We start from the raw sequence: 13,777 nt of genomic DNA, 5'->3' as shown, positions 1-13,777 counted from the left end.
ACAGTAATCATAGCAGCTGGCATGACGGCCATGTGCCAGCCACGTTCACACCTTGATCCTCACAGCAATACATATCTTTGTGTATGTAGAGACCGAGGCTCAGAGCAGTTCAATAACCTAATAACCAAGGTCATACAATGACTTCTGTGTCTAGAGAGGGCAGCACGTCTAACTCCAAGGCCCATGGTTTTTAAACTACAACCGCTGTTTCCAAATCGTGTTCGGAGGGTTCCCCATAAACTGCCACAGGGCAGGAGCCCAGCAGTCTGGGTTGCCCCTGTTTCCGCACGAGTTGGCTAAGGTAGCCACACATAGGTCTGTTTTGTATACTGGAGTTTCAGGAGTTAAAAATAAGTTTGAAAAGGACCACATTATGCTATGCCGCCCTGCTCGTATCTTGGTGACTTTCCAAGAATCAAGGAAGACTTCTTAATCTAACACCACCCTGGGGCCCGGCAGAAAGGAATTGTCTTCATGAGAAAAGACTGTGCAGAGGACCAATTTGCTGGCACGTTCACTAAATTAAGGTTTCTTCACCTGGTTACATTCTTTGTTCCTCTTCAATTCTGTTCACAGGGCCTCCCCCCCCGCCCCATCCCTGCTGTGGGGGAGGTGGAGGAAGGGAGGCAGGTTTCTGCAGGGTAGGTGCTCCTCCTCTCAGAACCTTCCCCCCCCCGGCCCCCCCCCCCCCCCACGGCCTCACCTACCCACTGAGTCAGGAGCCAGGAATGTCTGTGGGGGTAGCAGACAGGTATGTCACCCTGGGGGTGTCAGAGGCTGATTCATCTCTCATCTCCACCCAATCTTCTGGCTGCTCTCTGGGAAATTTAACTCATTATTTGTCTAGAGATAAAGGAGGAAACCTCAGACTCTGGAAAGCACGGAGTCTTCAGTCTGTGTCTAGGCACAATATTTAATACATCAGATGATGGTACTCAAGAGGTATTTGTTAGAAGAAAAGAAGGAAGACATATGCCCCCCCCACCCCCGCCCCGCTCTCCCCCCAGATAAAGTGAACCTGAAATGTCCCTGTCTTGACTGTAGAGTGGCCTGATGTTTAGGTCAGAATAGGCTAGTGACCACTGGTACGACTCAAGAGTTGGGAGAAATCTTACCCACGTTCCAGTGTTCCTCCTTTGCTGTTTTTTCATTCCACGAGGACTGTGAAGGCTTCAGGATTAATGTCCAGGAAGAGGTGGTGATCAGTGGGAAGGGGAGCACTAGGAACACTTCTTGACGCCGTATTTGCACAGCAAGCAGATATTCACACACATGCATGTGCACGCTCGCACACACACACACACACCCTCCAATGTCTAAATGTCCAGTTGGGAAAAACCTGATTTCAGATTCTTGCAGCAAGGAGGCTGTAGATTCACGTGATGGGGATGGCTTTGAAGGGGCCTCTCATTTCCCTCAACTGCTTCAAGGTTTTGGATGGGGAAACAAAATTAAAACTTTGCGATGTAGTCTAGTCTGGAGCATTTTTACCAATATTCGTATTTTCTCACCTCGTCTGGGTTCCAAATCCCCAGCCCATCCCCTCATAGCTCCTCAGTCTTAGGCCACCTGGACATCTGGGGCTGTCTGAAGTTGGCTCCTTGGCTGGAAATGAAGGACACGATGAGTTGACACAAGGGGTTGATAATAAGGTGTAGGGCTTTCACCTCCCCTCAGCAGGCCTGATTTCATCAAAGTGTGCACTAATCTGGGACTCTTCCTTCTTCCTAGAGCTGGGATGGGTCTGCCATCACTCCCCTCCCCTCTCAGGAGCCCTGGGAAAGGAGAGAGAATCTCTTAAGACAGAACTTCCCACAGACTCTAATGGGATCAGGCTTCCTATTCTCAGCCAACTGTGGGTGAGGATCTTGCTAATTCAGAAACAGCTGAGAGCAGACTGGCTGTGCTTCAGCTCTGTGGGTTTTAGGGCATCACGTTCACTCCTAAGCCTCTTTATCTGGGCTGGAAGCCTTTCCAATTAGCTGTGGCCTCTGCTAAGTTCCAAACAGTATCTTCCAATTTTGGGGGCGGGGCGGGGGGAGTCCTCACTTCAAAGCCAGGAAATGCATATATCCTAATGTCAGTGGTTAGCCGAGAAGACCGGGAAGGTCCCTTCTAAGGCACTCAGAGATGGTTTCCTCCCTCCAGGAGTTGTTCATGATTGCCAAGTGAGGTCTGGAAGTGAGAAGAGCACTTTCAGACAGTGTCTGTGAGAGGCAAGGTGCCACTTTTCTGGAAGGCATTTTGGCAATATGAATCCAGAACCTGGGAAATATCAGCTGTTTCATCTCTAGGATCTCTCCAGAAGTTAAAAATCAGAGGCTCAGACAAAGATTTGAGTACGAAAATATAATCGCCGTACAATTTACAACAGCAAACAATTGGTTATGACTTAGGCTAACCATGGGAGTCTGGACAGGTAAATAATGTCATAGCCTTACCATGGAATATTATGTAGACCTTAAAAAGGTCTCTATATTTTTAACTGGATGAAATAAGTGTTGACTAGAAAACGCAGGTTACAGAGCAAGTATAACATATTCCACTCGTACAAATGCTCTAGCTACCCCTCTCCATGTATAGAAAAGACTGAGAAACACAAAATATATTTATACATTTGAATATAAAACTTATTGCAGATTACAAAGATTTTTTATTATTTGTATGTTATGGGATCATGGGTGACTTATTTTCTTTTCATTTTCCAACTCCTCCCCACCATGGCAGGGGAACAGAAAATCATTTTGCCATCAGTAGGTGAACGGAGCTACATTCCCTGGAGGAGGAAATACCCTTGCTGTCACACCAAGGCCTGAAAATTAACTGTGGGTTGACTTCCACCTTTCTCCACTCCGTGACTGCAGAGAAGAAATGCTCAGAGTGCTTGGATGCAAGGCCATAAAGTTCAAATGACACCTTCCTTCCAGCTGGTTTGCTTTGGTAAGAGCCAGGGTGATGCGGCAAGCAGCAGAACCCCTGACCACAGCTGCTGGTCCTATGTTCCAAAACAGGATCCACCCTCACACCCTACCTGATGAGGGATTTGTCCAGCAACCTGGGCGTCAGGATTCCTGGGCTCCGGGCCCCACAAGTGACTCACAGGCATCCCCAGGCTGCGCCTCCTGGCCTCAGTTTCCCTGGCTTGCTGTTGATCCTCCCCACCTACTGTAGGGTGTTAATAGGGGTACGGTGCTTTGAACTTCTCAGATGAAAGAGGCTGGGGAAGCAGCACCTAGTAATTACCCCCCGTTCGGCCAGGCGTGGGAGCAGAGGTCGGCTGCTTTCATACTCTCCCAGCTAGAGAAGCCTCCTCACAGCCCCTCACTCTTCTGCCTTCTGCTCTGACTCCTCCAACTGGGAAGCAAAGCTCCGTCACCCCCGTCTCAATGCCACTTCGGAACAGATTTTCCTAAGCTGAATTCTCCAACTGCCCAAACCCCCAGTGACCTATCTTCCCCTTGATTTATGAGTCAGTAATACTCTACAGGTGTTTAAATTCTTCCCCCTGATTGGCCACAAATCCTGTGGGAGAAGGGCCGTGACTTTTCACCATTAAGAAGTCGGCAAAGGGGCGCCTGGGTGGCTAAGTTTGTCAAGAGTCCGACTCTAGATTTCGGCTCAGGTCATGAATTCACAGTTCGTGAGTCCGAGCCCCACATCAGGCTCTCTGTGCTGGCAGTGTGAAGCCTGTTGGGAATCCCTCTCCCTCTCTCTGGCCCTCTCCGCATGCTCTCTTTCTCTTTCAAAGTAAACAAATAAACAAGAAAAGAAAAGAAAGAAAAAAAAGAAAAGAAAAGAAAAGAAAAGAAAAGAAAAGAAAAGAAAGAAAAAGAAAAGAAGTCAGCAAAGTGGACAATGAGACAGCCAGGCTGACCCAAGTTCAAACTCATCTGTTTCCTCACTGTAAAATGGGGCTTCCTAATATTCCATCTTGTCTAGGTCTCCGGGAATGGCTGTGAGAGCCACAGGAGAACCATGTGTGTGGAAGCACTTTGTAAAAGGCCGAGCCCTTCTCACATGTTAACAGGACCAAGTGTCTGCAAATGAGACTTCTGGCACAGTTGCCATCGGTCCCCTGCTGCCTCTGGGCTGTGACTGCTAAGCCTGGACTGCCACCTATTGGTTGAAAATATGAATTACACTCAACCAGTTGCAGGAAGAACCAAAGGAAGCAAACCCCATTATTTCCAACCTCAAGCCACACTCCTTATGAGGTCATGCTGTATACTTAATATTTTTCTTTAAACAACTCACTTTTTGCAATTTCAAAGTAAACTTTTAATGACCAGTATAAATGGAAAACTAGTTAACCCTTGCCCCAAAGGAATAAAACCATAAAATAAATACCATGAAAACAAAACACTCAGATCTGCTAGGAAGCATCACCTGTGGAAACTCAGGCACCGGGCTCACTGCTACGACTGCGAATTTACAAAACCGCACCACCGGAGACTGAGTGTTAGTTCTAGCACAGTCCTGTGCTTGGACGGGAACGATGTCCTGTATGAAGAAATAGGCCTCTTCTAAGGGAAGGTCCCGTTCCCTTGTTCTGCCCCAACTCTCTGGACCTAGACGGTTGAGGAAAGCTTGGAGGTACAAAGAGGAGAAAGTAAACTCTTGTGTTTGTAGCACATCCCATCGTAGCCCGAGTGGGGCCGGTGCTGAATTCCTGGCAACAGCAACCACTGAGGGTGCAGCGAGTGCTCTGCCCGGCTGGGGAGACTGCTCTCGATCTGAGTCGGCAGGGCTGTCCGTGGTCATTGGCGGCTGCCGCTTTCTCCAATGCTGGGTTCTGCTTCTTGCTCTGCAGGGCCCAGCTCGCTGCTACAGCTGCATGGTTTCCTGCTCCACCGACTGGTCTGAGGATGCCAGGTACTTCTCCTGGAGGCCCAGGGTGCTGAGGGAGGGTGTGTCAAGGATGCTGGCACAGGCAAGGGTGGGGAACTGGTCTGGGCAGGATCCGACCTCTACTGATGCCGCGCGATAGCCACGTCTGGCGGATTCTGCTCCCACCCCTCTCCCTTTCTCACCGTTATAGCTCCAGGCAATAGGCACCCACTGGGTCTGAGAGGCCCCTCAAAACACCCAGACCCCAGCCCCTGGGTGGCTCAGTCGGCTGAGCGTCCGACTTCGCTTCAGGTCATAATCTCACAGTTCGTGGGTTCAAGCCCCACGTCGGGCTCTGTGCTGTCAGCAAAGAGCCCACTTCGGGTCCTCTGTCCCCTTCCCTCTGCCCCTCCCCTACCTCTGCACATGATTCCTCTCTCTCAAAAATACACAAACATTAAACAAACAATCCAGACCCAAATGCTTCTGTATTCTCGTCTTCCCCACATTGCTGAGGATCAAAGGACCAGACGGCACTAACCCTGCAGCTGTGTTAGGTCACGTGCTCTGGAGCCAGACCACTGGGGGTTTAAATCCTGAGTTTGCCACATCCTTTTTTCTTGTCTGTAAGATAGAGTTGTGAGGCTCAAAGAAGACAATACGAAGTGCCTACTATGGCATCTAGTACACAGCAGGTGCTAAGTGTTTCCGACTTCTCTTCTGCCACGGGAGGGAACTCAGGGGAGCTCAAAGATAACAACTAACTTCTGCTTGCGCTATCCGGTGCCTTCTACCTCTCTCTTTCTACCTCTCTGGGACAGCAGGGACATGGAGTGGGAAGGATGCCAATCAGACTCACGGAGGAAAAGACTGTGATACTGCTGAGTGAGCCCCGTGAGGCTGGCCGGCCTGAGGCCTGGGTGTGGGTCTGAGGAGATGGCAGTTAGACACGGAAGGATGGCCACCGTGGCTGTTCTACTAGGTGACTCCAGTGAGGTTCACCTAGTAGAAACTGAGGTTCCACAACCAGGGAGACTGAGGTTTGAACTGTCCTTCCAGCACATCCTGGGAGAAGGACCTTGCACCTGTCACTCTCACAGCCCCAACTGCCTCATCTATACGAAGGGACTGAAGGGCGCCTGGGTGGCTCAGCGTCCGACTCTTGGTTTCGGCTCAGCTCATGATCTCACGGTTCTTGAGTTCAAGCCCTGCATCAGTCTCTGCGCGGACAGTGCAGATACCTGGGATACTCTCTCTCTCAAAATAAATGAACTTGAGAAAAAAAAAAAAAAAGAAGGGACCGAATGAGGATTAAATGAGATTTTGCCAGTAGAGTATGTAGTTCGCTAAATGATGTTCAGGGTACGGACTTTCTTTCTCATCTCTTAGGGATCCACCCACCAAAATCCCCCGCACCCCTACTCAAGCAGACTCTGAACCTGTGCCCCTTCCCCCTCTCTTTTTCTCAAGAAATAATGCCTTGTTCCTGTGCAAGTCGCCCCGAGAATCACTCAGGATGAGTGGAGTCCATCTTCCTTGACATGAAATAACCTCAAACTTGCATTTGGACTCCACCTGGAGTCCACATTCCTGGGCAGGGCACATGGAACCCTGCATCTATTTGACCATCTGTCTGGCCCTATCACTGCTCTTCAGCCAAAGCCCTGTCTTGCCCACGAGTCGTGCTATTCTACTTGCAACTCCCCAGACGTGCCTTGACCTTGAACCGCCGTGCCTTTGTACATACTACTCTCTTTGCTTTGAATTCCCTTTCCCTCTTAATCAGCCTGGTTAACCCTCACTTTAAGATAACACAATTCCAGCGCCACTGCCTTGGTGAAGCTTCCTTGACCCACACGCTCCTCGGGAGAGCTGACGTTTCCCTTCTTTATACCAATCCTTAGTTATATTTTTATAAAAATGTTTATTTATTTTGAGTGCACTCTGAGCGTGCTGGGGGAGGGACAAAGGGAGAGGGAGCGAGAGAATCCTAAGCAGGCTGTGTGCTGGCAGCACAGAGCCTGATGCGGGACTCGATCCCATGAATCGTGAGACCATGACCTGAGCTGAAACCAAGAGGCAGACGCTCAATTGACTGAGCCACCCAGGTGCCCCAATCCTTAACTGTCTTAGATGTGGAGTGAAGTTGAACCTTATGAGGATTAGGGTAGGGGGCAGAATCTAAAATCAGCACAAATAGGGGCGCCTGGGTGGCTCAGTCAGTTAAGGGTCCCAACTCTCGATTTCAGCTCAGGTGATATCTTACGGTTCAAGATATCGAACCGAGCTCGGAGCCTGCTTGGGATTCTCTCTCTCTCCTCTCTCTCTGCCCCTCCCCCCCCACTCTCTCTCTCTCAAAAGAAATAAACGCAAAAAAAATTTTTTAATAAAAAATAAAAATAAATAAAATCAGCACAAATGCATACGGTTAAAAATACCTTTGAAAATCCCTTAAATCATCTATCAAAAAGTGTACCGTTTTACAAACAGAACCTTGCATAACACGTACGGATGCATAAAGTAACGCACAGCGTACAAAAAAATTCAGGACTACCGAAACTGCCCCTTCACGTGTTTGCTGAGCACCTGCTGTTGAACTTGCCGACATTAACTGCCAAGTGTGAGGTAGCAGCTCAACCCCTTCAGCAAGCACTGCGTGCTCTACCGCCATCATTTTATTTACAACCTGTCTGGTTCCCTGCGAGCTTGGTTTCCCACGTGTGGCAGGGCCGGACACAGATCAGAAGGTACTGGCTGGAATGATCTTCCTCCATACCAAGGGCTCTGGAGCCCCCCTGGTCTCCGGCATGCTGTGTAAGCGTCAAATGTCTGAAACCATCCTAGTGGGCCTGCGCTTCCCTGTCCTGCCTCACCCGCGGCCTCGGTGACCTGAGGGACACCTGCACGTGACCTTAGCTCCATCCCACTGGTCACGAATCCAGCTCCAGTTCCGGAGGTCTAGCTGACAGCTCTGGCTGTCGCACGGTCCCCTGAAACACAGCACATCTGCCAGCGTCCATCCCTCCCATCCAGGTGATAACCCTGTCCTCTTCCCTTCCTTTTCTTGCCTCAGTGACCAACAGAACCGCCCACACGTACCGCTGTATTAGCCAGAAACCTGGGAGTCTAACTTCTGGTCCACCTCCATCTATTCCCATAACCACCCAGTCACCAACGCTGGTAGCCCACCTCCTTTTATCCACTCTGTACCCTTCTTTCCATTCTTACTACTAACGTTTCATCTCTTTCCATCTACAGACTGTAAACACTCTTGTGCCTCCGCTCACATCCCTTAAACGCAATTTCTGCACTCGGAGGGCTTTTAAATAACGTACACCTGACCATGTCACACCCTGCACAACCAGGCTATGCTGGTTCCCACCGCCCACCCACAAGCGGAAGTCCACACGCCTCAGCAGGGCATGCCAGCCCCCCACCGTCAGCCCTGCCTACTACCCCTGCACCCCTACACCCCCCTTTCCCTTTCACAGTCAGGACAAGAAGCAAACTGAACCCCTTGCATCTCTCCCAAACGACCAATGCCTTTTAATTTCTTTGCATCCGTATTTGCTGCTCCTTCTGATCAGTATCCTCCTTTGTCCTCAGGTACAACCAACACTGAAGCCATCTAAGGGACCAGCCTTTGCACCTGAGAGACAGTCACCAAGGAGCCCAACTGGTCAGCAAGAGATCAGTCATCTACAAGGGGAGATGTGGCCACTCCTGAGCCTCATGTCCCCCCTTGGCTGTGGCCTAGAGGCTAGAGAGCAAGGATACGTGGAGAAGTGGAAATCAGCTCCCACTGCAGCAGACATCATGGCCTCCAGGCTTCGCTGCTCTTGGACCCCGAAGCAGTAGCCATTGGCTTTATCCACAGCCTGTAGGACCCGCTGGACACTCTCCTTGTCCTGGGTGGGGAGGAGAGAAACAGCCTTGTGAGTGAAACAGAGGTGTGTGGAACTGAGGACATTTCAAAGTGCCCGCAGCCTCCAAACATCCCTTTCAACCTTGCCTCACGCAGCTTCTGTGCCTGGAGTAGTTCCACTTGTCCCCAGAGGCCTGGCTACATCCCATCTCTCCTGACCACCAACCCACCCAAATCAGAACAGATAAGCTCCTCTATGCACACCCAAAGTCCCCTGGGTCTATCCTACAGCTCTGATTAGAGCTTACTTTTGACAAGTTATTAACTCATCTGCCTCTCCTATTTGACTGTGTGCCCCATGAGGTCAGGGACTTTTCTGTGGAGGTATCCTCAGTGCCTGGCACAGTACTTAGCTAACTTAGGCACCCAATAAATCTGCATATAATCTACTTGCTCATTCACATAAAAGTAATAAGACCAGGGGCGCCTGGGTGGCTCAGTCGGTTAGGCGTCCGACTTCGGCCCAGGTCACGATCTCACGGTCCGTGAGTTCGAGCCCCGCGTCGGGCTCTGGGCTGATGGCTCAGAGCCTGGAGCCTGCTTCTGATTCTGTGTCTCCCTCTCTCTCTGCCCCTCCCCCGTTCATGCTCTGTCTCTCTCTGTCTCAAAAATAAATACACGTTAAAAAAAAAAAAAAAAAAAAAAAAGTAATAAGACCAGTCCATACATCACATAATGGGAAGGAAAGATCAAAATAATGCATGTACAAGTCCTTAGCATAATGCCTAGTACAGAAAGCCTTCAATAAGTGGTAATTGTTATGATTAATATTGTGGAGTTCACTTTCTCATTTCAGAGGAGAAAAGCATGGCATTAAACAGGGAAGAGATAAGTTTGCTCAAGTCCATGCACAGGGGTTGGGTACTACTTTGCAAAGTCAACACATAGTTGCCCATCCTAAATGAGGTCGAGAGACCTATCTTTAGCTTTGGTCAGGTCCCTTGATGGTGACTTTCTGATATCACCCATTTTCACATGGATGAGGGAACATGTGTAGAGAAAACCCAGCAATACAGAATAGACAGGGCCAAAGTCTGGTCTATTCTCTTTATTGGAATCCTGCCCATGACAGCCACTGGTCCTAAAACCAAGAGGACTGAATGATAGTTGGACCCAGGACAAAGACCACTGTTTGGGCCTTCCGAGCCTCCTGTACCCTTGCTTGGTGAAGTTCCAGGCACTGTCAGAGCCTACAGGCAAGGGAAGAGGCCTCTTAGTCCCTAGTACCTGAATGTTGAGAGGGATGAAGGAGACCAGACTGTAGTCTTCAATGAGCTGCACCAGTTTCTCATTGAGCTGACGGTAGTGGCGGAAGAAAGGGTCAGAAGCCAGGTGGTCGAGCAGGTAGGAGAGGTCCAGGACCTCTGTGTAGTAGTCCAGGTTGAAGGCTAAGGAGAGAAACTGGTGTTCAGGAGCAATTGGCATCAGGGTAAAAGACCCAAGGACAGGAACCACATTTCCTTTCCTTCTTCCTTTTGTCTTCATTCCCTCATTCGTTCATTCAACAAATATTTGTCGAGGCAGTGAAATGAAGTTACTAAGAAAAAAATACTTGGTTTTACCCATTGGTTCTGCCACGTAGTAGCTATATAGGACTGCTGTGAGGACTAAATGCTATAAATCCCAATGTCTGGTACAGAGAAGCACTTGCTCAATGGTAACAAATAACGGTATCGAATGTGTACCAAGAACAGCGCTGGGTCCGTGCCACATGGAGCTCACAGTCAGGTAGTAGCCCCAGGACCCAGCACACGCACTATAAGGATTGTAGCAGGGTGCCTCTTGGATAAATCACTTTCCCTTCTGGGCCAGTTCCTTCTTAATGTAAAATGAGGACATCAGACTAGATGACTCGGAGTTCTATGAATACAAACTTCCTCTAAGAAAAGGAAACTGGGCCTCCCTGCACTGTCCATTTCTGCCAAAAAACTCAAGTCAGTTGGGCTACTCTATTGGTCTGGCCCACAGTGAGCTAAGGCAATCAGGCTGTTGGAGACTGACTGACCCACTCCCTGCATTCTGGCTCCTGTGTTCTAATCAGAAACTGACATCCCTCTGCCTGCAAGGAATAATGTTCCGGGCATTCCAACAAACTTCTTGGATTGCCTGATAGGTACATTTCTCCCCAGGAATTAAGCAGTTTGAGCCAGGTGCATGTGGGTTTAGATTTCATCTCAGCTAACACATCAGCTATGTGATTGACCTTGGGCTATTCATGTAATGTCTCTGGGCCTCAATGGCCTCATCTGGTTTGCGCAACAGTCTTTTGTAAGGATGACTGGCCAGAGTCAGAGCTAGAAAGGTCAGGGATCACCATGTAGCCATCTGGGGCCATGAAAGGCGAGGAGAGGGGCTCAGGAAGACTGCAAATCTGGGCATTGATAAAATAGGGCTTCTGGGCTTAACAAGAGATGGACCAGGACTCTGAGCTGAGGTGGCCCCTCCAAGGTGCTGACATCCCTCCATGTCCTGACTGAGAGCCAGTAGGCCTCCCTGGACAATGCCCTGACACTTTATGACCCCATGATCCCAACAACCTTTCTTCCTGTTCCCTGCTGGTCATTTCAGTTTTTGTTCTCTAGGTTCCTTTGTGCCTGGAGATGCTATTTAGGGAGCTGATGCCCCCAGCTCAGGAGAGCACTAATTGTGCAGGAAAAAAATGCTGGCCATGAGGCCCCTAGGCAACTCTCCTGCCTTGTGCCAGCCTGCTTCTCCCTCAATCTTTCCCACCCTGACAAAGGTGCCTCTATTTGTCCACTGGCTCAGTTGGAAACCTGACAGCTAGCCTTAAAAAAAAAAAAAAAATTATTTACTTATTTATTTTTAGACAGAGCATATGTGAGTAGGGAAGATGGGCAGAGGGAAAGAGAAAATCCCAAGCAGGCTCCATGCTCAGGGCGGAGCCTGATGAAGGGCTCCATCCCATGACCCCGGGATTGTGACCTGAGCCGAAATCAAGAGTCGGACACTTAACCAACTGAGCCACCCAGGCACCCCTGAAGTCATCCTTAATTCCTCAGTCTCCACATCCAACCCACCAAGAGACCCTGTTTCTTGAGTAAGTTCTGGATCAATCCATTTCTCTCCATTCCCACCACCACTGCTTAGGCTGCTGCAAAAAACCTCCTCAACATCTCTGTTTGCATTCTTGCTCATTCTCATTCGTTCTCCACAAAACAGCCACAATGATGTTCTTAATTCGTGCTATTTCCTTGCCTAATATTCATCACTGGCTTTCCCCAGTGTTTCAACAGTACAGGTTCTAGCCCTGGCCCCCCTCTCTGACCTCATTTCCTACCACCCTTCCCCTATTGCTACCTCAACTACTCTGGGCTTCCTCCCCTCCCCCCACTGTTTCTTTAAACACAAAAAAACTCCTTCCCTAAGGGCCTTTCCTCCTACTGGTCCCTCTGCCTAGAACAGTTCAGCCTTGGCTGGCTCCTTCTCACCATTCAGATCTCATCCTCAAATAGCGCTGCTCATTCAACTCACTCCCAACCATTCACTTTAATTCCTTTGCAGTGTACATATCACCATCTATAGCTCTCTTGTCCCCCAAATCTAGAACAATATCTAGCATACAGAGTGCACAAAATAAACAGGAGTCAGGACCTGGAGGCAGCTCCCTGCAGCTGAGATGTTTCATTCCCTACTCCTTGGCTGCCCAGAACAGGAGCTCTCACCCAACTTCCCATAGTGCTCAATGAGGTCCATCTTGGAGAGCAGGTTGACATGGGGCAGCTCCACATGTAGCATCGTGGCCAAAGAAGTACACAGTACCGAAATGAACTTGGCCGGGTCTGTGCAGTAATGAGAATCCACCAGGTGGACAGCAGTCAGCTGGAAGGAGAGGAAGAGACGGGGTGAGTGGCCTGGGAAGGCAGGAAACATCGGGGCCTACGTCTTTCTCAAGAGACTGAGGACTTCTGAGGACAGAGTACAAGCCTTCCCCATTAGTTTCCTCCTGCTTCTGCTCCATTCTAATAGCTACACTCATTTCCTTCTGCCAGGAGATATGGGGCATTATTCCTTACAAGATGCCTTGCACCACGTCTCCCGGTGGGCAACTAGTTCCATTCTGACTACATCTGACTCTATTTCATTTACTTTTGCCCACCAAGTCACAACAGCAATCACCATGCCACTTTCTACATAACCCTTTCCATACTTCTAACAACCCCAAATTGGGTGCTAGTACATCCATTGTGCAGATGAGAAAACTGAGGTTCAGAGAGAGAAACTGACTTACCCAGGACCACACAGCGAGTCAGTGGCAGAGCCTGAATTCGAACTCACACCAGTTTTACTCCAAAGCGACTCGGCCCCTACCTCGCTGTGTGACATGGGGGCGTGGCATCTGTCCTCCCTGTCTCAGTTCCTCCATCTGCAAAAGAAGCCTGCTCGACCCAAGACGCACCCTGAGGTCCCAATGCGCCATCTGGGAGAAGATGCTACGCAGAGCGCCGTGGTGCGTGCAGAGCTCCACCTGGCCTGGGCAGTCGAAGAGGAAGTAGTGGCCGCGTAGGGGATCTAGCTTGGCACGCAGCCAGTCCAGGTTGGCCTCCAGGTATTCCATGCAGTAGAGCAGGCCGCCGTTGGGCCCCAGCCGCAGCGCGTCCATCACGTCGCCCAGCCCCACCAGCTCGCCCACGTCCACAGCGCACTCGTACGGCAGCCCCTCGTTGGCCGGGTCCAGGTTCACCACCGCCACGCGCCGGCCCAGCGCGCGCAGGAACTCACTCATGCCCAGGCAGTACGTGGTCTTCCCTGAACCAGGCGGGCCGATCACCGCCTGCCCAAAGGCCGTGGTCGGGGCGGCCCCCGCCATAGGCTGCACGCAGCCCCGTGCGGAGCAAGTAGCTCGGCTGAGACACAAGCCGAAGGCTACGGGATCCCCGACGTACACTTCGGTCCGGGGGTAGCCGAAGGAGGAACCGCAGACACCCGCGCAATATAAGGGTATCAGCGCCCGACTTCCGGACGACGTCGGAAACGACGGGAGCCCCGAGAGGAAGTCCCGCCCCC

General features: G+C 50.3%; 1 protein-coding gene across 1 annotated transcript; it reads right to left on the bottom strand.

Moving 5' to 3' along the window:
• Positions 1-2,016: 2,016 nt before the first annotated feature.
• GPN2 (GPN-loop GTPase 2) lies at positions 2,017-13,754 on the bottom strand. The gene is made up of 5 exons (XM_060626890.3): positions 13,170-13,754; positions 12,436-12,592; positions 9,980-10,140; positions 8,605-8,735; positions 2,017-4,897 (listed from the first exon to the last, which is right to left on the bottom strand). Exons 1-5 carry the CDS (start codon positions 13,578-13,580, stop codon positions 4,825-4,827), a joined length of 933 nt encoding a protein of 310 aa, XP_060482873.1. The 5' UTR covers positions 13,581-13,754; the 3' UTR covers positions 2,017-4,824.
• Positions 13,755-13,777: the final 23 nt, after the last annotated feature.

This window comes from Panthera onca, chromosome C1, assembly GCF_046562875.1.
Source record: "Panthera onca isolate mPanOnc1 chromosome C1, mPanOnc1 haplotype 2, whole genome shotgun sequence".
In the NCBI taxonomy this organism is placed as follows: domain Eukaryota; kingdom Metazoa; phylum Chordata; class Mammalia; order Carnivora; family Felidae; genus Panthera; species Panthera onca.
Note: the sequence above shows the minus strand (reverse complement) of the source record. Positions and strands in the feature narration are given on the sequence as shown.